Source organism: Podarcis liolepis (assembly GCF_965112155.1).
Source record: "Podarcis liolepis genome assembly, chromosome: 4".
NCBI lineage: Eukaryota > Metazoa > Chordata > Lepidosauria > Squamata > Lacertidae > Podarcis > Podarcis liolepis.
The window spans coordinates 60,645,556-60,670,030 of record NC_139558.1 but is presented as its reverse complement, the minus strand read 5'-3'; the positions used below and the strand labels follow the sequence as shown (position 1 = coordinate 60,670,030).

The window sequence follows — 24,475 nt, the reverse complement described above, 5'->3', positions numbered from 1 at the left end:
CTCAAGATCAGATATACCTAGCAGTGTACTTAAAAGATGCAGGGCACAAGCCCTGAATTAATTTGCCCTCCATTCTAGATCACCCTAAATGCTTTTCACTTCATTTATCTCAATCAATTTCCCAAGAGATCCTGTTCCAAATAAATTCACTTTTCTCTTTAATTGCCCCCATTTATTACTTTCCAAGTGACCTCTAAATAAAATAATAAATAATCAATCAATCAATTTTTCTAAGTGAATAGCCTACCTGGAATCCAAAAGCACGTCACAGTTCTATTTCCCTTGAGTTCACTACCTACCCAGAAACACCCAGGGCACTAAGAAAAAAGATCATAGAATCATAGAATCATAGAGTTGGAAGAGACCACAAGGGCCATCGAGTCCAACCCCCTGCCAAGCAGGAAAGATTTGGGGCCAATACACAACATCCTTGGATATGTCCCCTATATAACTGAATATTCATACATATAAGTTAAGAAGGAACAGTTTGAATTCTTTACAACTGCAGCATCCAGACAATGTCAGGGCAACTGCTTTGTAAAAGTAGTACACAGTTACTACGTCCAAGTTCTTAAGATGTCACACAATAGGCACACTGGTGATTTTGTAGAAGGTATTTATTATCACAGTTCATATCCATTGTGTTTAAAGGCCCTTTCCAACATTATCTTAGAAAGAGGGGAGATGCTGCAGTGTGGCTCCTTCAGCACTATTTATTTATTTAAATATTTATAAACCAGGCTCTCACAGGAAATACAGCAAAGTAGTGCACAACAGAAAAATGTAATCTAACGACAACAGAATTGGTAAAAGCACTAGTAACATGTTGATAAAAATGGTTGGTTCACAAAAACAATCCAGTTCAACAGAGGCCTGTCTGAACTGTCTAGGGTATGGTTTTTGTTTTTAAAAAGCACCTAAAAGAAAGCGGGGATGTTTCCTTCCAGACACAAGGCTTGCAACACTAAAGACTCAGGCCCTGGTAAAGGTGAACTGAACCTCTGGGGCATGGGGGAACCATGAAAATGATTTCCACTTGCACATATGGACTTCTTCCCCTTCTCCACACTTGCCCCATGCACTCTCCAAATATAAGCATGTGTACAGGGTGTGCCAGGTGTGCCCAGACACACATTAATGTCCCTGACCTTTTTTCAGCTGTAGTAGAGTACTAGCTACACCATGGCAACCAGGTTGCTTCTCTGTGTCTTCCAATGAGATGTGTCCCACAAGTTCAAGCAGGTTATGGTGCCCACCTCCCTTCAAGCCATGAGTGCTAGCACAGTGAAGAGGCTGTAGGAGGATGGGATAGATGTTCCTGCAATGGTGGGAGTGTGTTTTAGTTTGTTTGCAAAGAGCCTACTGCTTGCCACCTTTTGTGGGGGCCCTGCATTGTTGCAAAACCTCAGGCAACAGCATGAACCCTCCAAGTGGGGCCAAGGTAATTTCCCCTGAGCACTGTCATCTCCTCTTCCACAAAGACAAATTCCCTGGCTTCACACCCTGAGGAAGTGTGCTATGCACATCTATGTCCCCAAATCTGCTCCATGGGGTTGTAAGAACTCCCAGATTTGGGGAAGCACAGAAAGAGGAGAGTGGGGGAAGTCCTGCTGACAAGTGAAAATCCTTGCACTAATGGGATGGTTACTTAGTGCTGCATTGAATACAAGCCTTTGGGCCCATGTTGTTTAGGGTCCAAAGTACCTTAGAAGCCAGGTGATTTGGCAGCACCTGTGGCTCTTTTCAGTGCCAGAACTCCCTATCCTACAATAAAGGTAAAGGTAAAGGACTCCTGACAGTTAAGTTCAGTCACAGATGACTCTGGAGTGGTGGCGCTTATCTTGCTTTACAGGCCGAGGGAGCTGGCCTTTGTCCGCAGACAGTTTTTCCAGGTCATGTGGCCAGCATGACTAAGCCGCTTCTGGCGCAATGGAACACCAAAACCAGAGCAGCGCACAGAAATGCCATTTACCTTCCCACCAGAGCAGTACCTATTTATCTACTTGCACTTTTGGGCGTGCTTTCGAACTGCTAGTTTGGCAGGAGCAGGGACCTAGCAATGGGAGCTCACCCTATCACGGGGATTTGAACTGCTGACCTTCTGATCAGCAAGCCCAAGAGGCTCAGTAGTTTAGACCAGTGTTTCCCAACCGGTGTTCCGCGGCACACGAGTGTGCCGTGAGACGTTGCCTCGTGTGCCGCGAGATGCCTGGAGGGAGTCGGGCGAGTCGGGCGGGGATTTAGTTGCACGAGCCGCCTAACTCCTCTTTCCGATTCAAAGGACTTTTTGGCAGGGGGTGGGGGACAGGTAGAGGAAGAGGAGGGGCAATTTTATTTATGTCGCATACTTCCGTTACCTAAAGGAAGGAGCTACGGTTTCCTCTTGGTTGAACGCTTGCGGGATTATTGCTGTCCAGCATGCAAGTCTCTCTCCCCTCCCCTTTTTGCATGGCAAAGGCAGTTCCCGCCCAGTATTAAAGGAAAATATCTCACGTGCATGATTTGTTATTTTTTAGCAGGGAGGCGGGCGAGTCGGGCGGCGAGAGGCGGGGCGGCGGCGGCGAGGAGAGGCCGCGCCTCCTGCTGCTGCCTGGCGCTCCTCCTCGCAGCCGGCAGCGCTGCCTGGGCGCCTCCGCGCGACTCTGCCTCGCTGGGTTTGGTCTCCCAGCAGAGACGGGTCACACGCGCCCCTCCCTCCCTCCCTCAGCCTGCGCGGAGGGAGAGCCAGAGAGAGGCAGCGCTCCTGCGCTCCGAGGCGGATTGAGCGCAGCTGAGAGGAGCTGCCGAGGGAAAAAACTTTCACTTTTGTGCGTCCCTCCCGGCGTGACGCTGCGCGCTGACGTCACAGGGCGGGGCTTTAATGGTGGTGTGCCGCGAGATTTTTTTTCAGTAAACAGGTGTGCCGTTGCCCAAAAACGTTTGGGAAACACTGGTTTAGACCACAGTGCCACCCGCGTCCTTATCCTACAATATAGGACAATAATTATGTGTGAAGGAAACCTTTTATGGTCTGTTCCCATGTGCCCTGGACCTTCTAACATTACTGGAAAGATGTGGAGGAAACACATGCTGCAGCAGCTCTTACTTATGCTGCTGGCAAATCTTTATTCATCAAGCCAGACTTCAAATAAAACAATATTTTATCATACCTATATTGTTTTGTGCAAGTGTAATTCTTCTCGGTACTAGCTGCGGGAAAGAACTATTAGAAGAACTAAGGCACCTCTTTCAACAACAGTAACTGACAACAAAATGTTGAGCATTCAGAACAGTTGGTACTTACCATGTATTCAGAACAAGAAACAAACTATGAGTAGTAAACATGTTGTCCCCTGATACTACTGGAAAAATCAGTACCTTGTTGGGAGATAGAGAACCAACAACAAAACCACAGATAAGATGTGAGCCAACAAAGATAAAGCCTGACAGGTTCTTTGTCACCTGTGGAACTTTCAGTATCTGAACATGTTTGTGCAAGTACAAATGTTTACAAAACCCATGTGCTCATGGTTTTTCCAGATTTCTAGAGCCAAAGTGGAAGTGGGGGAGAATATAGAGAAATATATTTCCCAAACGGACATGTCAGTTTTGAATATTCTTCCCTCTTCTCTATCCTGTCTAATGAATCTAATGTAATCTGTTCCGTCATTGCATTCCCTCTGTATAGGGTCCATATAACTTCTGAAAACTGTACAGTACATGCTTGTTACCAAATATTTGTATAGCCAAAGCAAAGCACGTCAGTTTCATACCTAAGGATCCGTTCATCCACAAGTACTCTGCTTATGGCAGCCTCTTATTTCCCTATGCTCATCTCAGCTTCTCCTACTAATGAGATACAAGGCATTTATCCAGTGCCTAACTTGCCATTGTCAGACATTGCCAGAAACATCCACAATATGCCTTGAGTGGTGGCTTGTGGAAACTTTATTCACAGCAAAACAGTCAATTGACCTTTTGCACACAATCAAGAAACAACTAATAAGGACACAAGCTTTTATAAACCAAGCAGGGATGTGCACTCTGCTTTCCACCTTGCCACAACCATCAAGGGGCAGCTTAGGCATTTCTGCTCATTTATCAACCATATCATTATTGAGTGACCATGAGAGAAAGTCTGTTTCATGTAGTGGAGGTGATGTGATGATGTGCCTGTGTGGAGAAACCTATAGCTACCAGAGAAGGCAGGGATCTTCTCTATTAAGCTAACATGATTAGTTTGCAAATTCACTGTAGGCCTTTGTCACAACTCAGCTTCACACCATCTGCATTTCATGAACCACATTCCCTGCCTCCATTGACACTGGCAGGCAGGAAGTACAGCAAGTTCTTCTGCACGGGTATCAAGTACACATAAGAAGAAAAATAAAACATGTCATAAGCAAGCCAGTCATGTTCACCTGCCACAACTTTCACTGAAATAAAGCAAAAGCAAAAGAAGACAGATTCATAATCTGTTGGCTACCTTGTGCTTTACACATTTCAGGCTAATTTCCTGCTGGAACTTTTCCCTTGAAGATACAGCACGTGGATGGTTTGTAAAGTCTTTCATGCAATGAGAGATGGGGGGGGGGATGAGAGTCTCCTGCTGAGATGTTGTGATGAATTATTAAAACTTCTTCTTAATGTTGATGTTACTCTTTAACCTCAGATCACAACACTGACAGTATAAAAAAACCAGAAAATGCTATTGAAGCAGTGATCAACTGGAGAGGTGCACAAGTCCTGGGGTGCTCCCAATCAACAATATCAAGAAACATCTGGGGTGAAAGAGAAGACGAATACTGTCTAGCATCTGCTACAACCACTCCCCCCCAATCATTGATATTCATTTACTATTTGACCATCAACTATTTTTATCCCATGTTTTCCCATAGATATCAATTTATTACTTTCCAGAAGCAAAACAAAGCAAACTTTAGCAAAATTAATATTTAGTGAACTGTAACAGCACAAGTAGCATACATATCCTCCTGAGTTTATGAGCATGGAAAGAAATAGATTGCAGCCTTCAAAAGCCGTAAAAGGTTTTTTTTTCTTAGCACAATAAAATAAATTCAATAAAGTTAATGCAATTATTCATTATTAACACATCAACACTGATACAGTCAGCCAGTCCATTAGTGATGCTGGCACTGCATTTCCGTAACAGTCATGTTCTGAAAAATGTCTGCCCAACAATTTCATAATGTGTACTAATAATGTGTACATTGAACAGAATAAAGTACCTATATATATATATAAAACAGGTCAATCTCGGGAGCCTACAGTGCCTTTACAGGCAACATAGACACAAGCATCTGTGCCCCCTCTCCCTTCCCCCTCTCCCATATCCATTCTGAAACAAGCAAACAATGCTTTCACAATCACAAGTACACCAATTTCTAAATCACCTGTTTAGAATATGTACATGGCAAAAGCTTTATCCAGATATGCCAAGATCTCTTATGCATTCATGCTTATTTAAGTCAATACTTCCCTTTTGGAAGGAAAGGCTTTACACAGAAAAATGTACAAGCAACACATTAGATTCAATTCTATATTCCATTCAGAATTTATCTGAAATCTAGACACTAATTAAAACCTCAACCATTTCAAAAAATTATATTTATTACCAAGAAATCAAATATGAGCCCTGTTTGCTTTTCAGGGTTTCCGATTGACATTCCTTATAAAACTTTTATCACTTACCACCCTTCCAGTGCTTGCCTGATTTAGTCCTACTTAGCTTGCTTAGAGTTGGTCCAGAGAAGAGCAGCATCAAAATAAAAAGAAGTTCGAGCATTGTAATTTCCCTCTGTCTCTCTGATGATAACATTTCCGCAAGTTATTTTCCACAGGTCTTCTCTCCCCCCACCCCTTACATCTTTCCCCTCACTTTCTCCATTCAGTCTTTGCTTGGAAAGGAGTCATTAATCATTGAAAAATCAGTACACGGAGCGGTTTTGCCATTCTGAAGTAATATCTAGTGAAGTAGCCCTGAGGAACGCCACATCTCTCTGTGATCCAGCTTTTCCCACACACAACATGCAGCTAGTGCTGCTGCTGCTGCTGCTGTTGCTGCTGCTACTATAGGAGCTATAAAAGAATTTCGTGCTCCTCACTTTGGCTTCAGTGGGAATATATTCGTCAGCTTTCAGTGTGAGCGTGATTGAAAATGATAAAAACAGTAATGCCTGTGTCCAGCAGAACAGAGAAAAGATGTCAGGATTGTGGGGGGTGAGAGAAAGAAAAAAGAGAGAGAGAGAACAGATGAGAAGCAGTTGTACTGACAGCTTTAAGCTTGGCTGTCTGATCCTAATAGCCGTGCAACCAACCAAATTGCTCTTTTAAGAGTAATAAGGCTTCAGTGAAAGCTGGTGTCACTGCCACTTGGGTAGGTAACACCGGGCTTGAAAATCACCAAGAAAAACCTGCTCAAGACAACAACTGCTACGCCATAGTCCCAATTCAGAATGCTGAGGAGAATACTGTATGCACCGAGTGTGTTTAATCTCTATTGTGTGCGAGAAATTTCCTGCTTCAGACTGTATAAATGCTCAAGACTTAGCTGCATGTTAGCAGTGCTTTACTTCATTCACCGTGCATCTTTAGAAGAAGATTTAATCTTTGTTGCACTAATTATTCATAGATTTATCTGAAATATTTATGAGATGGAAAAGTACAGGCTTCTGGATTTTTTAAAAGAAAGTAAAGAGCGCACACACACACAATCTGACCTGTTATACAGCTACTAAGGTCTGTTGGTTTCTGGTCTGTTGGTTTTATGTTTTGATATTGCTTGTCCCTATGCTTTTATAAAACAGGTTGTGAGGTGAAAACACAGCCTGCATCCATATATTTAGGGAGAAGTTACAGCAAAACCCCCACAAACGATTCCTTCCCCATTTGTGACCAAATAACTGCTCCTAATTAATTAAGTAATAATCTTGTTTGAACTTAGCCTACCCCCCCAATTCCAAAGCTTTCCAGCGGGAAAAAGTTCAAAGAACTTCAACTTTTCATAAAAGATGTTTCCTTCCCAAATGTGTGCATGTAGTGTAGATATTTTCAATTTCATGTTCCTCAGTCACACTTTTGGGATAAGTAGTTGAAGGCTTGAAAAATACAGCTATGTGGTTCTTCATGACACCCTAGAGTGGAACTAGTGGATAGGGTTGGATATAAAATTACATATTTAAAGCAGGTAGTGTGTGTCTCTGTGCATGTAAAATTAAAACCATGTTTAATTTTGGGGGGGGGGTGTGCTACACACAGAACAGTTTGCCATACTGCTCTGTGAAGCGCCTCCCCTCATGTTAAACAGCTTGCCTAGATCACCTGCTGCCCATGCTGCTTGCCATCACACTGGAGTTGGTGTAGCCACCTATTGGTGGCCACACAAACTGCTGAATGACAACAGACTTACATTTTTATTTATATAGGAAGATGCATATGTGTGCCAATTCTATTAGAAAAAAAATCCTATGGATGTAAATTGGGGGAATAAAAGTGTCATGTCATTGAATAGAGAATGGGATAATAGTTTAAAATATCCAAGTCATGCATCTAAAATTATGTGACCAGCTTTTAACCAAATCTTGAAGTGGAACAGAAAGACTTCTCTCTTTCACCAAAGACATTACTTCTAATATTGCATTACAGCCATCAACGTTTTCAGATCTAGGACGTTATCTTCAGCTTACATTTTTCTACCTAGATCAGGGGTGGCTAACCCTACCCATTGCCTATATCTGTCCCCCAAAGCATTTCTATGTGGTCCTCCAAGACCTCCCAAATAGGTTTTCTGGTATTTCTAGATTTCCAAAATGTTTTCAGTCTTCAAGTTGAGTGCCACTTTTTATTTTTAAATGGGGCTTTTTTGCCTCCCAGGTAGCTCAGGAAACAGAAAGGAGAGGTTCCTGCAATAATAGCAGCACTGCAAGGTTTTAGAGCTCAGGAAACAGGTGAGAAGTCTGTTTCCTGTTTGCAAAGGTCTTCTTGGAGTGTTAGTGCCCAACAAGGGAGTAGAGGCTCTTTTAAAAGATAAGAAGAGAGTTTCCCTTCCTTAATTTCCCACCCCAGAAAACCATATGTGTGTGTGAATATGTGTGGCTGTGTTTGTCTGAATGTGTCTGCATATGTGTGTGGCATGTGTGGTGAGTGTGTAGTTGCTGATGTTGCTGTTGTTGCTGTTGTTATTGTTGTTGTTGCTATTATTATTATTATTATTATTATTATTATTATTATTAAGCCTTTAATAGAAGGCCCCAGGGTAGGTTATAGCATATAAAACCACAATGAAAACAATAACCCCATCCATAATCCAAAATCAATAATTCATACAACACATTACAGGGAAGACACCAAAATCAATTCTTCAGTTTTCAAAGGCCAGGGTAAAGAGGGGCATCTTCAGCAACTGATGAAATCTGTAAAGAGATGTCTGTAAAGACAGACACACCTCACTGTGGATGGAATTCTGAGCTGGGTGGAGAAACCTCACTCCCAGACTCCTGGTGACATCTCCCAGTGGATTAATAAAGAATCATTTTCTTGTGTTTTTAGCATATAAGTATGTGACCTTAAGTTTGTGAATGAAAACTAGCAAGTTCCTGGATGCTTGCAGGTTTTCCTCCACTAACATTTTGATCATCAAGCACCCCTCAGTTTTGAACCTACGTTTGGTCCTACAATTCATCACTTCCTACATTCTTTGGATAGTTTGTATTTCTTCTAATCACTGTGATTTCAGGACAATCACCTTTATTTCACCTGTTGTGGCAATGTGGCCACAATGAATGAAGGAAAAGGAAGGCAACATTATTTTTCCATGAGGTTAGCCACATCTTGATTTAGGGCTACCTGTGGCCTTGGCCTCAATTAAAATAAATAGTGCCTTCAGTTTGAGTAATGTGTAATACAAAAAGGATCTGAGTCTTTCCCCAAGATATATTTTTGGCCCCAATCCAGAATCTACTTATGATGCTAAGTAAAACCAATGAGATTCCTAAGCACACAAGCCACACACAAGTTTCAGACTCACTATCCAACCCTTAGAACTGAATGCAGATAATCCAGCCTCTGGAACAGCATTGTATCTGGACAACATTTCTGCAAACCAGTGTTGGGAAAGTGTAGTTTTTTCTGCAAGTGGACTAAAGAACAGGCTGCTTCTGTTCCATGTCCAGTTTCCACTTATTCCATCTAATTTTCGGTGGAGATTTACTACACAAAATTGCATTTGATTTATATGCATTTTTACTGTAAAATACATCCATCTGGATGCACATTCCCTAAAATATTAATTTTGTATGCATTCTCCCCAAAACATTTATGTATTCTTTTCTATGCATTTAGCTATAAAACCCTTGTAAAATGTCCCCTAATTGTATTCTGAGCTGCATATATGATCAAGAACTGTGAATTTGGTTGGTTTGCCTTAAACTCTCTTCCATCCCTACAGTGGGTAGGATGATGGTGCATAATTTTCTCTCACCTGTCATTTTCCCCTTCGAATTGCTTCCAGTTGCTTTCTTTCTATCCTCTACACTGTCAGAGTTCCAACATAGGCTTTACCTTTTCCGAATGAACATTGAAATAGGTAGGGAGGCAGGGCATGCCAGTATACTGCTTCACAGCTTATCATTTGAGCAACTGTGGCATCAACCCAGTGGCGGAGCTTCATGCTCCAGCACAGGGGGGCAGCGAGCAGGTGGGGGCAGGGCTGGCGTGCCTCCCACAGGGGCGTGACACACGTCCTGGGGGCATGGCACGTCGCCTGTGGGGGCGTGGCACCCAGTGGAGGGGGCAGCCGCGATGGCACCCCACTGGGATCATGCTGCTGGGGCGGTGTGCTCCCCCCTCACTCCTCTTCCTCCGCCAGTGCATCAATGTGTGAGAAAAGCAGGAAAATTGTCATACAAAGTTCCTACAATTTTCTGAGTTAAGGGGATTCCCCCAGCCCCCCGCCCAGAATCAAGTAACACAGAAACGGGTGCTAAACTTGTGCTATATTCCATTCCATTCCAATAGTTTTCCAGAAGTGGCTTTTATACCTTGTGAATGCTCAAATATAATGCACAAAACAACAAGTAGGAAAATGTCAGGAGAATGGAATAAACTGCAGCGTGAATGCAGCCTCTAACTCAACCTTAACCTCCCATTCAGCCCAACGTTCCATTCACTCAACCCATAGAAGCTGCCATTTCTTTACACTATCTAACACCATTTTGAATTTTTAAAGGGCCCAAACTTCTATGCTCTGCAAGAACAAAGCTTTATTTTCTTTCTTAAGTAGTCAAACCTCCCTGTACAGTGCCACCTTGTGGTTTTTGTACTTATATGGGGAATACCACAAGTATGAATACTAGAAGAGCAACAAAACCAAGTAGCAGCAATGAAGAATATTTAAAGATTTTCATTTGAGATTACTCAGGTCATGCCCATTCAGGTACAAACCCCATGGGTATGTAAGTTCCACTTTTCTAGTGCATTGAGATTTTATACTCTATATCTCTGATTAAATATTCATATTGAATATAGCAGGCAGATAAAACTAAACTGAATAGGAGTATGGGGAAAAAACACTAACACCCCAATTTCTCTATCAGATTGTCTGTCATCGGTATTTTCATTTCAACCTACCAGCTGCTGAATTTCTAGGTGAAAACAAAGCAACTCTTATCTGTACTTAGCAAAAAAAAAAAAAAAAAGCCTTCAAGTCTGAATAAGTAATAACCGTTAATATACAAACTGCAATAAGAATGTCCCATTGATCAATGGGTTTCTCTGAACTTGGGCTCTTTGAGCAGTCTGTTGCTTGGAAGGCTTTGCTTGCTTTGCTGGTGGATTCAACTGTGCTCTTTTTGTCAGCTATCTGATCTAGGGAAACATTATTTAGCAATAAACCTAACAACCCCATCTTAGGTGGCCATTGTAAAAGACTTCACCTGCTTATGGAATTAATACATGCACATGAGATTATTGTTAATTAACACTAACACTTGTAAAGTAACTGGAAACCTTGGAAGGGAAAAAGTATTCAATGCTACAAGTAGATGTTATTACAAATTTGCACTCTACCTTTTTGATCTTCATTTTACTTTCATATTTCTTGCATTGAGGGAGCATGTTTCCTGGGCAGCTCTTTGCTTTTTAACAGGGAGATCAAAGGCTCACCACTCTTTCTGAATGATGCACCCACAAAATATCTTTTAAAGAAGCATCCATACTGTGGCAATGATTTCAAGAACTACAATTAATTCAAGGGGGGAAATGGACCAAATAAACCAAAAGCAAAAGGCAAGGAAGTCAGGTAAATAATTCAGGGTGTTTCTCCTGTCCTGTTAGTTGTTCCAAGCTACACAGTAAGCATGCTGTATGTGTATTACATGCTCTTCTGGAGAGTTTTTGTAACCCTCAGGAATGGATTTCGCTCATATAACTCTTAATACAAACCTGGGGGTCCTGCTTATAAAGTAGGGTCAAAATCCAAAGACGTCTACTCACTTGCAGAATCTGCTTATGTAATGGGACTTTTGCTTTCTCCTCTGCACCCTACAGACACACACTGCCAAAAACTGGTCTAGAAGGAGCCCCAGTTCTCCAGAAAAGGTTTCGGTGGTGCCAGGTGGGCTGCAGATTGGCAGGAGAGGAAGGAGATGCCCCACTGCATGAGCAGGTGCCTCCTTGCACTGTGTTGAATCTCACTCTAGGTATTTGGCTACCCTTTTAAAGTAAAATAGATAGTAAAAGGCAAAACGGATATGATTTATCCTGTGTACTTGAAATTCAGCAAGATCCAGCAGTTAGGATGTCCAGGTTATCAATCAGGTTTAGGACATATAGTGCTTGAGAGGTAATCTAAATGTGAACTAAATTGTGTAGTCTTCAATTCCACTTTAAACAGACAGTAAATTATTGTGACTAGGAACCAAAGGTGAGGTGCACATAGTAGCATCTGAATGCTTATTTACAATCCACTAGCCAATAGTTAATTTGAGATGGTTCTTCATAAAGATAGATAGTTCGATTCAATGTTCGTCCAAAATATAATACTTGCAGACAAAGAGTCCTCATAGTCCAAAAGGACTCCAAAATATGTGCAAATGTGCACACACGCCCAGCACTGAACCCAGAAGTGACAGAAGACACCACAAAGCACGCCACTAAAAGGATAGAACGGGGTGGGGTGCACATACATCCTCCACCAATGTGTGTGGTGGTCAGAAACGGAACTCCCACACAAAAATGGTCATCGACTGTTGTGCAAAAGTGGTGTGCTTGTTCTACAGGCAAAATGCTTTCCATCAGCAGAACATTGTTGCACAAGAGGATGGATAAAGTGGTCGCTGGTAACTTTGTTGCACCATAGATTGCACAATCTGTTGTGCAGCGAGTTTCCGTTAGCACAGCTGATGCAATGGGTTCATTTCTCTGTTGCATGTGAAAACCTAGCTAGCCCAAAAATCCTCGGACAAAGAATGTTGGACACAGCCCTATATGTGTATTCTGATTCCCATTTCCATTTCCATTGATAGTACCTGCATGCTATGAAATATATGTCCCAAAGCAACAGGCCAGCCTTCCCCAACCTCATGCTCTCTACAGGTTTCAGAATGCGGCTCCCATCATCCCTAACCTTTGGCCACAATGGCTGGAGCTGATGAAAGGTGTTGGCCAACAACCTTTGCAGGGTAAGAAATTTGGGTATACTGAAACAGATTTCATGATCCCCTATCTCTGATTCACCTACAAAAGCAGCCTTATAAGCAGCTTTGTGTCTGGCAGTTTGTTTGCCTGTTTGGGTTTTTTCGCTTCATGCCCTTGCATACTGCATAACCTTTCTTCAGTCTGGAAGGATGCTGTAAGTTATAAAACTCTCTTCTAAAATTCAATGACCCACAAAGGCCTACAATTACTTTCTCTTACAGACTTTTGAACATTCTGTTCTCCTGTCCTTCTTCCAGTCATATAACAGATTACATAAAGGGGTCATTTCCCAGCATTTACCTCCTGTATTTTCTTAAGCTCAGTTTCCTGAAAGCAATATGCCATCTCTGGGTTAGATATAGCTAGCTATCACACAGATGCAATGGACCCTAATCATTATATTATCTGAGATTTTCTATATTTATTGCATTAGTACATTACTACTGATGCATGGTATGACACTAATTTTTTTAGTTAAAAGATCAGGAATTCTAAGCAATGAAAAATATATTACAGAAGGTGAATTTCTTAACAATTATTAGAGCATTTATTTCCCTCTGACTGCCATTTACTATCTAATCCTGTTGTCAGTAAAGTACGCACTAATTGTTAGACTTGTTCAGCGGGATCCCTGATCAGGGCCTTGCATAGAAATGAATTCTCTCTACCACAAAAATGTGTTTCAAAACTTTACTGCAGAACATTCTTAAATACTAGTTACAATAAGATAAACACAAAATAACAAAGTAACTGATTGAAAACAAGCAATGAGGTTCAGTCCATTATGCAGTTCAATAAACTTCCCTCTCTCTGTTCTCAGAGGGAGATCCTAAGCTTGTGCATCATTGTGGATCTACTCTGCAACTACTGCTGCTGCTGCTGCTGCTGCTGCTGCTGCTGCTGCTGCTGCTATCCATCTCCAACAAGCACACATTGGCTTTTCAAGTTTCAGCTTCCTGAAGCTCATGTTTCCGGCCAATGAGTCATTCATCAAGCAATTTATTTCACTGAAATGGAAAAAATACTAGTCTTCACTGATGCTTTTGCCGGAGTGGAACTTCTCAGCTAAGGTAAACTTCCCTTTACAACATTTCAGATACAATGCATTCAAATACAGCATTTTATGTACACTAAAATTATAACTTTAACAGTAACATGCCTTAACCTTTAAAGAGATCCAGAACCCCATAATCCTGGCTGAAGCCAAACAGAATTTTAGTTTGACTGTTCTGGTGTGGATTGGCCTTGGATTATAACATAAGAACTGAGAAAGGATAATCATACTTGTTAATTTAAATTTATATCTGTCAGGGGTTCCATTATCCAACAGGTTCTTGGTCACGACGAAGTCAGTGTTTGAATTCAGAGAGTTGGGGGGGGGGGAATCACCAAGGAAAATGCTGCTCCATAATTCAAGTTGAGTCTAGGGCCTTCCAAATTTGGGTTTGTGCTCATATTGTCTTGTATTGACTCATAGTGGAATTTCACCCACTATCACCAGTTTCGAGTCCTTTCTTCCCTGTCACTTCATTCTCTTTTTCCAAACTAAACTGGTAATCATGGCAGAAAGGCCTTAGACCTCTCTCTCTATTTTTAAGGCTTCTGCCTCCTACTCCCTCTTGCACCTAGGGTTCTGCTACAGCAGTGTTCCAGGAGGAAGTTTTCTACCAATGCTGAGTCCCTAATATCTGGTGGGGTGGACCACTTTTTTGCAATCTCAAATTATTTATCCTAAAATGGGTACATCAAGTCTTCTGACTAACTCTTTCTTAATTACCAAATTATTTGGTGGAAGAGGTGGTGGTATCAAGTTCCAAACCCTAATATTCCTCTAAAGCTTCTCATCTATTTTTAAGGTCATGAAATGACAGGTGCAACCTCTAGATGATTTTTGGCCAATTCATGGCTCATTTTGCATTTCAAGCATCCTCAAGGGCCAAGTACTGCTCCATCACAGTGATTGACAGTGAAGCGAATACAACTTTGACAGTCATAATTACATTCCTGTCTCTGAGGACTGCCATCAATTTGACTCATTTATGGTAACTTTTGAAAATATTTTCTATACTACAGCATATAATTGTTAGCCTACTTGTACTGTCAGGTAGGGCAAATTAATCATATAAAGTTGGGAATTATAAATGCTTAGGACACCACCGCCCCTGGTTTCCTTTTCTGATATATGATGAGGGAATGTAAAAGATACAATAGAAGCTGGTCCATCCGGGGAAATGGGATGCTTAGTCTTCTTCCTCCTCTCCCTTGCTGGGTGATGCTACAGATGATGTGAGGGGGTTGACCAGTAGCCAGAGGTGCTGTGCATGGACACATTTGGTGCTGCTGCTGGTTTCTTTGTGAGGAACATGATGGTTGGAAGCTGCCGCTGTTGTGTCTTGAGCTCATCAAACATGGCATATGGCCTCAGAATGTCTGTAATCCCATGGATTATTCTGAGGCTGCATTCCATGGAGGGGTCAACCTCTACAATCAGACCATTTGCATGCTTTATGATGTGGAAGAGTTGAGAAAATTTCTGCAGGTTCCAGCTTGCTGGCTCATGTGCCATCTTCATCCTCTTCCTCACATTCTGAACTTGATCTGACCAGTTCTTCCAGTTCTTCAATACCTATTGGCCCTCAATTAGCTATTCCACTTCTTGGATGAGGTCAACAAATCTATCACCACCCACTTACCTGATCATCTTCACAGTGTCCTCAACTTCAGTGGCAATGCTTGGAAATCCCTTGAAATCATGCACACATCCCTTCTACAAGTTACGCCAGCGCGCATTCACTGTTTCAGGATTGATTGGAACCACTGTCAGTTTGATATAAATGATGCAATGAGGAATGCTGAAGAGAAACAGCAAATCACAAAAGAATTGCTGGAGGGGAAACAGCCTCTGTTTGTAAACTCCATCTTCTGTTCTCCAACAATGTAGGGCGGGGCAGGGCAGGGCCAGTAGGGGGCCAGCGATCGACCGTGATCGACAAAAACATCGCAGAGATCTACCAGTAGATCGTGATCTACCTGTTAGACATCCCTGATGTAGATCATACAGAAGAAAGTGAGTGTCATGTAAGCAGTATTGAAGCACTGAATAACACCTTTATCCAGAGGTTGGATGAGGGAAGATGTATTGGGGATGGGAGGAAGACAATCTCTACCTCCCTGTGTGCAATGTGGAATCCCTCAGGATGCCCCGGAGCAGTGTCCGCAAGCAGTGTCACTTTACATTTTCCTTTTAGGGCATGGGAGTTGGAGATCTGTACAACAAGCCTGTGTTTATTAAGTGTCCGACCACATTGCCACAGATCAGTACAATCACTTGATCCTTGGCAGGTTTGAAGCAGGGAGCATGCTTTTCAGCTTTGGCAATGTTAAGTCTGCTCAGCCATTTTATTCCAGATAAGCCCCATCTTTTCTGCACTGAAGACTTGCTCTAGAAGATACACCTTATTGTCCAGCAGCCACTTCAGTTGGGCAGGGTACATTTTTGTAGCCTCTTTGTCTATAGATGCAACCTCCCCTGTAATTCAGTCATTCTGAGCTGGCTTTAAATTCTTTGGCAGACTAGTCCCATCTGTGATGGAAAATTTAAAGTGGTCATAGAAGCTCAGAGCCTTTCTGGCAGAAGATGCTGCCATCCACAGAAACAGATTTCTAGTTCATATCTTCCAGCCCAAGTTCAATACCTTATTCATCTTCACCAAAGCCTTCTTCCACACTTGGCTGGTCAACATTGTAGTGAGTGGTGTGCTTGCTGCCACAGTCCCATGGATCGCCTTCTCACGCACCTTGATGGCATGGATGCTGAACTCGTTCCAGCCACCCTCCGCTTCTTTGTTTTCTCAGCAGCTGTAGTTGCCTTGCATTTTGGGGCCATTCTGCAGTCTGAAGCTCTGCCAACCACCTGTTCCACACTACAAACCCCTCTAATGTTTTTCTGGCTTCCTTTGATCACTCTCTCCAACCACCTCTTCCACACTCCAGCCTCTACTGATGTCTCTCCAAACCCCTCTGCAAGTCTCTCTGGCCTCCTCTGTTCACTGTCCCCAACCACCTTATTCACACCCAACACTCTCATGAAGGCTGCTGGGATTGCTGGCCATTTTATCGTGCTCTCCTGCCACCTCCTTGCCCCCATGCTTACAGTTTTCACCCCGTTTTCTATTTTTTCCCCTGTGCAAGCCATTTTTGTGGCATTTTTTTAAAAAAAACTATTATTCTTTTTCAGAAACACATGTAAAGCTGTGAGAGTGTATGTTTAATAAGTGTAAGATGCACGTTACCTATACACACACTCTCACACACTGAATTTTTTAGACTTCCAATGAATTTGCTCACTTGTAACTGAAAAGAATATCTAAGGGCAATTGGTCGTTATTTTTGAATGAATATGTGAAATGTTTTAAAGACGTTTTTCATTGCCTCATCACTGGTTGTTTGCTGCCCTGGGATCTTTTGGGAGGAAGGGTGGAATATAAATATATTAAATGCATAGACAAATATTTTTGTGTGTTTATCTGTTGCTCTTCTGGAGCAGAACTATACTCAACTGGTTTTTTATTATTATAAAAAGGTAACTATTTCTTTAAAGCAATGCAGCTTTGAGTTTGAGTGGCTTTCAAGCATTTCAGGTTTCAGCACTGGCAGTGACAACTCAATTTCAAAAACAGGCCTGCACTGCTTGTGACCTGCACCACCCCCAAGCAGCCTCGTATTGTGACATTCCAAGTGCTGGACAACTGTGTGCTGTCACAGGCAGGCAGCAAATAAAACAGGTTGAGCTTCTTGACAGCCACCATACATTCATTGTAAACTGAATTTGGCTGTCCAAGTCGGAAATCTTATATGCCTGCAATTTTATTCTGTTTATGGCACAATGTTTCAAGAAAGTGCAACAAAAGAAATTTATATGGCTTGTCAAAGACTGACGATAGAACTTTAGTTATTCTAAGAATTCTCTGTGTAGTAATTGAGCTGGTTTTGAATCAGTGTCACACCACCCTCCTTAAATCGCCCCCCCCCACTCTGCTATAACTATAATCCCTTCAGTGTGGATTATTTCTTTCATTACATCTGGGAAATGCAAAGCATAATTCAGGTTCGAAACAGCAAATCTAGTTCATATGTTATTTGGAAGTGCATAAGCTACTGTGCTGTTTGAAATACACACACTTAAATCCAAATTATTTTATGGAAGAAAACATCACTGGAATTTATTAAGGCTTCAGTCCTATACAGTCTGAGTCTGAGTTTGCTGGGATGTCCAAAGTTCCAAGGCAAACCTGAGAAATCAGAAGCAGCTTGATTCAGCTCTGAATCTTTCAAAATCTGCCCAATTTGGCTTGGGACACAAGATTTGCCTCAGCCAAATGCACACCCCTGCTAAATGGCTCAGAGACCAGAGTACCTTCAATATAAGCTTCTGTTGTCATTAGATTTGATTGGCTGGTAGTTCTGTTTGTTATTTTTTGAATTGGATATTAATTCTTATTTTATATGTGTAATTATTTGTAACCATTTTCATGAATTGTTTTCATTCATGCTATTGAAATACAGAATTTTGACTTAACTGATACGTCTGTGTTGAGCGGAGCTAGTTAGCATCCATCTGTCTCAGGAGACAATGGAAGTGTGCCTTTGGGGGTGAAGTCAAACTGTTTGAGAGTTATAGTGCCTGTTGTGGCTATAGAGACCAATATTGGAGAGACATATTTGTTTCAGCTGAAGGCTCTATATCATAGAATCACAGAGTTGGAAGGGACCAACCCCATGCAGGAATATGCAGTAGTCCCATACAGGGATCAAACCTGCAGCCTTGGCATTATCAGCACCATGCTCTAAACAACTGAACTATCAATACTAATGCAGGAGTACCATGAGTGGAGTAACCACATTATAAACAGTCTAACAGATGAAATTCCAAACTTGCCTTTCACAGCCACTATTTAAATTCTAATATTTTAAAATTGGGATGCGGGTGGCGCTGTGGTCTAAACCACTGAGCCTAGGGCTTGCCGATCGGAAGGTCGGCAGTTCTAATTCCTGTGATGGGGTGAGCTCCCATTGCTTGGTCCCAATTCCTGCCAACCTAGCAGTTTGAAAGCATGTCAAAGTGCAAGTAGATAAATAGGTACTGTTCCAGCAGGAAGGTAAACGGAGTTTCCGTGAGCTGCTCTGGTTTTGCCAGAAGTGGCTTAGTCATGCTGGCCACATAACCCAGAAAAACTGTCAGCAGAAAAACGTCAGCTCCCTCGGCCAGTAAAGCAAGATGAGCACTGCAATCCCAGAGTCATTTGCGACTGGACTTAACTGTCAGGGATCCTTTACCTTTACCTTTACTTTTATACAAGCCAATGTATAAAACACACTAGCAATGTGAAGTGAGTGGATTATTAATAAATTGAGGAAAAGAGAAAACAGAACACCATCAAAAGCCCAGAAAAGGCTGCTGAGATTGTTTGCAGGATGTTTGTGTCATCAGTTGCTAGTAGAAGCAGAAGTGTTCAGGTAATATCTTCATGGGCATGGGGTTCCCAAAAAGGTACTGTCCCATTCAAAATGTCATCTTAAGTGAATGAAAGTACACAGTAAGGCCTGGCCTGACACGTTCTGATTTTAAAGGGCACGATAGCAAGAAAAAGAAATGAAGTCCCTAAGCTGTACGAAGAACAGTCCATTTAGGGCTTTCAAAGGTAATAACCAACATCTTTAATTGGCCTTGGAAAAAATCAGAAGTACAGATAAAGCAAAATTGGTAACTGGAGCATCTTATAGAGTGAGGTAGTACTCCAGTGAATAAGTTACCAAGCAAGTTTAACAGTGATAAGATCAAGTGGGCAACAGCAACAACCATCTAGAATGAAAATGCACCAAGTTTCATTCTAGTTAAGGTGTCTTTTTAAAGGCTTCTAGGAATTCACAACAAAAAAATGTAAAGTCATTCTGACCATGAGACATATGATCTAGTCAATGACATGTGATTTAGTATGTGGCAATTCACCACAATTTAAGAAGGATGTCGACCAGCTGGAACGTGTGAAGATGAGGGTAATCAAGGTGATCAAGGGTCTGGAAACCAAGCCTTATGATAAACAGTTGAATGAGCTGAGTATGTTTAGCCTGGGAAAGAAGACTGAGAGGAGCTATGGTAGCCATCTTCAAATATCTAAAGGGATGTCATGTAGAAGATGGAGAAAGCTTGTTTTCTCCTGCTCCGGAGGGTATGGCTTGAACCGAGATTCCAACTAAACATCAGGATAAACTTTCTAAGGTTTGAGTAAAAGGTGTTTGACAGTGCAATAGATTCCATTGGAAGATGCTGCACTTTATTTCATTGGAGTTTTTAGATCAGAGATTGGATGGTCATCTGTTATGAATGCTTCATTTGAGATTCCTGCATTTCAGGGGGTGACCTAGATGACCCTTGGGGTCCCTTCCAGCTCTACAATTCTATGGTTCTATGAATTTCCATCATCGCTGACCATTGTCCATGTGGCCGGAGTTCAGCAACATACAAAGTGCCACTGTTTCTCTCACCCTTGGTTCATAGAATCCAGCACTCTATACACACTATTGTTTCTTTTTTATTATAAATATCTAGTCTCCTTGAAGCAGAAAGCCAAAGTTTTCATATGGAAGTAATATCCATTGCAAATACTCTATAGATTTATACTAAACAAATATAATAAAACACATCCCTGCTACAGTGGAGTTTATGTTTTCAGTGGGATTTTAAAGTTATTGAATAACTCTGAACATGCTGATTGAGCTAATATTCAGGTATTCAAAACAGTTCTTTCTTTTTCTTTATAGTTTTTTCTTCAGTGCACTGGACTTCTGTACCAAAGGTACCACTTAATGTGACACCCATTACTACATGTCACTTTTCAACATATCAACTGGCATTATTGAAGAAATCATTACTTTGATACAATTTGCTCCAGGCAGTGGGCCAGAGCCAAAAAGCATCACATATAGGTTAAATGTATTTTGATCTGCCTTGTACATTAACAACAGAAGAAGGCTTTTGTAGCTTGAGAATTGAGCATCTGCTACTGAGGAGTGGGTTGGCATCACACAACTGAAATGTTTGCAGTATCAACTGCAGAACAGACAAAGGAATTTAGCTAAGTGCAAATACTGATAATTACCAGAAATACCATCCAGGAATGGCCACGTTCTCATTGAGGTGGTAAATTTGAGACTGGGCTGTACTACTTGAGACTCAAGGTGGTTATAGTCGACATATAAGCAAATGCTGCCCAGTGCAAAAAGAATTCATGAAAATGGACAACTAGCATGTTATGGAGCAGACTCTCTAATGGACTTTCTATGCTAAGTGGGGGTTTTTTCATGTATAATTTTATAGTCTTCTATAACGTCACCTCTTACTCATTTTTCTTGCTAAACTAAAAAGCTCTAAACATCAGAGAGATAATGAATTGCTGTGCTTCAGGTCAAAGGGCTGCTCCTTTAAAAATCCCTATTCTCCAGCTATGGGGTGGATATGGATGCAATGGGGCAGCGAGCTGCAGCTGGCTGGAAAGCAAAACATGATGGGAATGTTGGGACTGTACTGTGGGAACAAAGGGACAGTCTATTCACAGTGCTGAGCACCGGATTTAGCTCAGAGTGTAATTTGACCTGTACAGGAAGTACAGGAGGTGGAGTTTGTCTCTCTGCTGATGGTGTTTGAAGAGAGCAGACGTGTTTCTCTGTAATGCTGCAAGGACAGAAATAAAGGCATGTAAATACATTTTTGTCTATCTCTTTCCCCTGCCTGGGGGGGGGGGAGAGTGGTGTGTTCTTCTCACGTTTGAGGAGGATCGCCGATCGTGACCTAGCCTGGATCCTGCTGGAGAATGCAGACAGGGAGGTCAACCGGGATTCAAGCCGGGTGCCTGGAGAGTGGCCAGTTTCTCCTGATAAGGCTTGATTTCCTAACACTTTCTATGCTAAGTGGCGGTTTTTTCATGTATAATTTTATAGTCTTCTATAACGTCACCTCTTACTCATTTTTCTTGCTAAACTAAAAAGCTCTAAACAGCTTAGTACTCCACTTAAAGTTTGGGTACCTAAACATAGCGCTAGCCCCTGGTTTGACGATGAATGTTTCCAGCTAAAAAGAAAACTGCGCCAAACATTTAAAAATAATCGCACTAAACTAGAGCCCTCTTATCTTGATGAAAAAAGAAAATATCATTACATTCTGGCCGAAAAGAAACAGAAATATGCAACCCAAAAATGGCTACAATTATTCGACTCAATTCAGAGTAAAAACAACAAAGCGTTCTGGAACCTAGTGTACGGAGGATTGAAAGCCGAAAATCAACTAACCCAACCACCAATTGCAGAATCCAAATGGTCCCAATACTTTACATCTGTATTTAACAATCTACACAGTGAACTTAAAGGAAATGAGACCACTAAAAATAAAATCAATAAACTCCAGGAGTGGCCAAGGGTAGAAGAAGTGGAAATTAGAGAGATAGTTAAAAATTTCAAATCGGGGAAATCTCCTGGGCCAGACGGTCTACCAATAGAATTATTTAAGACCTATATAGATTGGTGGGCAGAACCCTTAGCTCAATTGTTTACTCTCATAGACAAAGATGGGATCATACCTGAGATATGGTTAAGATCAATAATTATCCCAATCTTTAAAAATGGCGACCCAAAAGAACCAAGGAATTATAGACCGATAAGCTTACTATCAGTGATAGGGAAAATCTACGCTAAGCACCTTTTATCTAAACTCCTTACCTGGATGAAAAATCTAAATTTACCAGGGAAAGAACAAATAGGTTTCTCCAAAGGTTGCTCTACATTAGACCACTGCCTTATACTTATGCATTTGGTTGAAAAATACAGATCCCAAAGGCAATCTAAGATATATGCTGCTTTTGTAGATTTACGTGGTGCATTCGACTCAATTGATCGTCCAAAGCTGTGGAGGAAACTCGCAGAATTAAAAATTGATCAGCGCTTATTGATTCTAATACAAAATCTATACTCTTCCAATGTCTGTCAAGTCAAACTTAACACCAAAGGTCACCTTTCATCAGACATCCCAAACTCGAAAGGGGTAAAACAAGGGTGTATTCTTGCCCCCTTTCTATTTAATTTATTTTTATCAGACTTGCCAGATCACCTTCAAAAAATAGAATCACATGCCCCTAAACTTAATCAGAAACCAGTTCCTCTCTTATTATACGCAGACGATGCAGTCCTACTATCATTAACGAGCTTGGGTCTGAAACGTCTTATTTCTTCTCTGATCCTTTACTGCGAATGTAATAAACTCTCTATAAATTATGAGAAGACAAAAATTTTGGTCTTCTCGAATGGTTGGAAATTAGAGAAATGGAAAATAAGAGGGCAAGAAATCCAACAAGTGAAAATCTATAGGTATCTGGGAATCTTATTCCAGAGCAATTTAGGGTGGGCAAATCATCGCACAAATGCCATAAAACAGGCAAAGTGCACCTCATCAGCTGTTGCCCGTTTTTATTATCAGAAAGGTAATCAATTTATTCCTGCGGCCAATCAGATATTTCAAACAAAAGTGCAAGCCCAGATATTCTATGGAATCCCGCTATGGGTCCAAGCATATAACAGTGATTTAAAAAAGATTCACTCCAGCTTTCTGAGACGTATTCTTGGACTCCCAGCTGTGATCAAATATGAAACAATGTGTGCAGAAATAGGCATACACACAATGGAATACTGGGCCTGGTCCACCTCAATAAAGTACTGGTTACGCTGCCATTTTCGCTGCCCTCCATCAAGCCTGCTCGCTGATTTGCTCAAAGACTCCTACAAATCAAGATGGTATCAGTACCTCGAAAAAAAGATTGAATCTTTAGGCATCGAGCTGGAGCCCCTGTACAATTCTAACGAGCAATACATTTTCCATAAAATCCTAACTAGACTAAAGGATGTCGAGAGACAAAATATTATGGCAGCTGTAAACAAAATTTGCTCCCCCATATTCTATGATTTAAATATCTTAGATAGCAGAGTCAATTACGTCACTAAATTAATAATCCCAGCCCAACGTAGGGCTTTTATGCTGGCCCGGTTGAATGTTTTTCCCTCAGCATTTGTCTGGGGAAGATATCAAAGCATCCCTAGAAACAAGAGATTCTGCAGATGCTCTATGAATGTCCCGGACACTGTAGAGCATATTCTCTTTCATTGCCCATTGCACAGTACGCTCCGTCAACGCGTGCTGTCCCCTCTTTTGGGCGGTCTGGAACCCCAGCAAGGTGAATGTGTGGGATTCTGTCTATCCGACGTTGACCAAAGGGTAACGGCGGGGGTAGCCGAGTTTTTGCTAGCAGTCCTCCAAGGATCAGGTTAACAAGGAAAACCACTGATTCTATATGTATATATATATATATGTATGTAGCCCACTGCTGCCTTTTTTATATATATTTCAAGGCTTTTACATGTTATTTTCTCTTTTATGGTTTTTACTTGCATAATGCCTAATAAAGGTTTGATTTCAACAATTAAAAAGCTCTAAACATCAGAGAGATAATGAATTGCTGTGCTTCGGGTCAAAGGGCTGCTCCTTTAAAAATCCATATTCTCCAGCTATGGGGTGGAGGGTTGCTCAGTTAGTTGAAGGAACCATATATGGGGGTGGAGCCTTCAAGGAGCAGTCACAGTCTAAGGGACTACAACTCCCATTATCCTTTGTCATTGGTCATGCTGGCTGGAGCTGGAGTCCAAGAACGTATGGAGGGCCACAGATTGCCCATCCCTGGTA

The 24,475-nt window shown here is 41.6% G+C and overlaps 1 protein-coding gene across 23 annotated transcripts in view; it reads right to left on the bottom strand.

The window, feature by feature from the left end:
- Positions 1-5,833, bottom strand: part of ROBO2 (roundabout guidance receptor 2) — a 799,183-nt gene extending 793,350 nt beyond the window's left edge. For all 23 annotated transcript variants that reach the window (XM_083498493.1, XM_083498498.1, XM_083498494.1 and 20 more), the window contains exon 1: positions 5,692-5,833. In XM_083498493.1, coding sequence (XP_083354619.1) covers positions 5,692-5,818 — 127 coding nt within the window. In that variant the 5' untranslated portion in view covers positions 5,819-5,833. The remainder of the gene's footprint in view (positions 1-5,691) is intronic.
- Between the last annotated feature and the right edge of the window lie 18,642 nt (positions 5,834-24,475).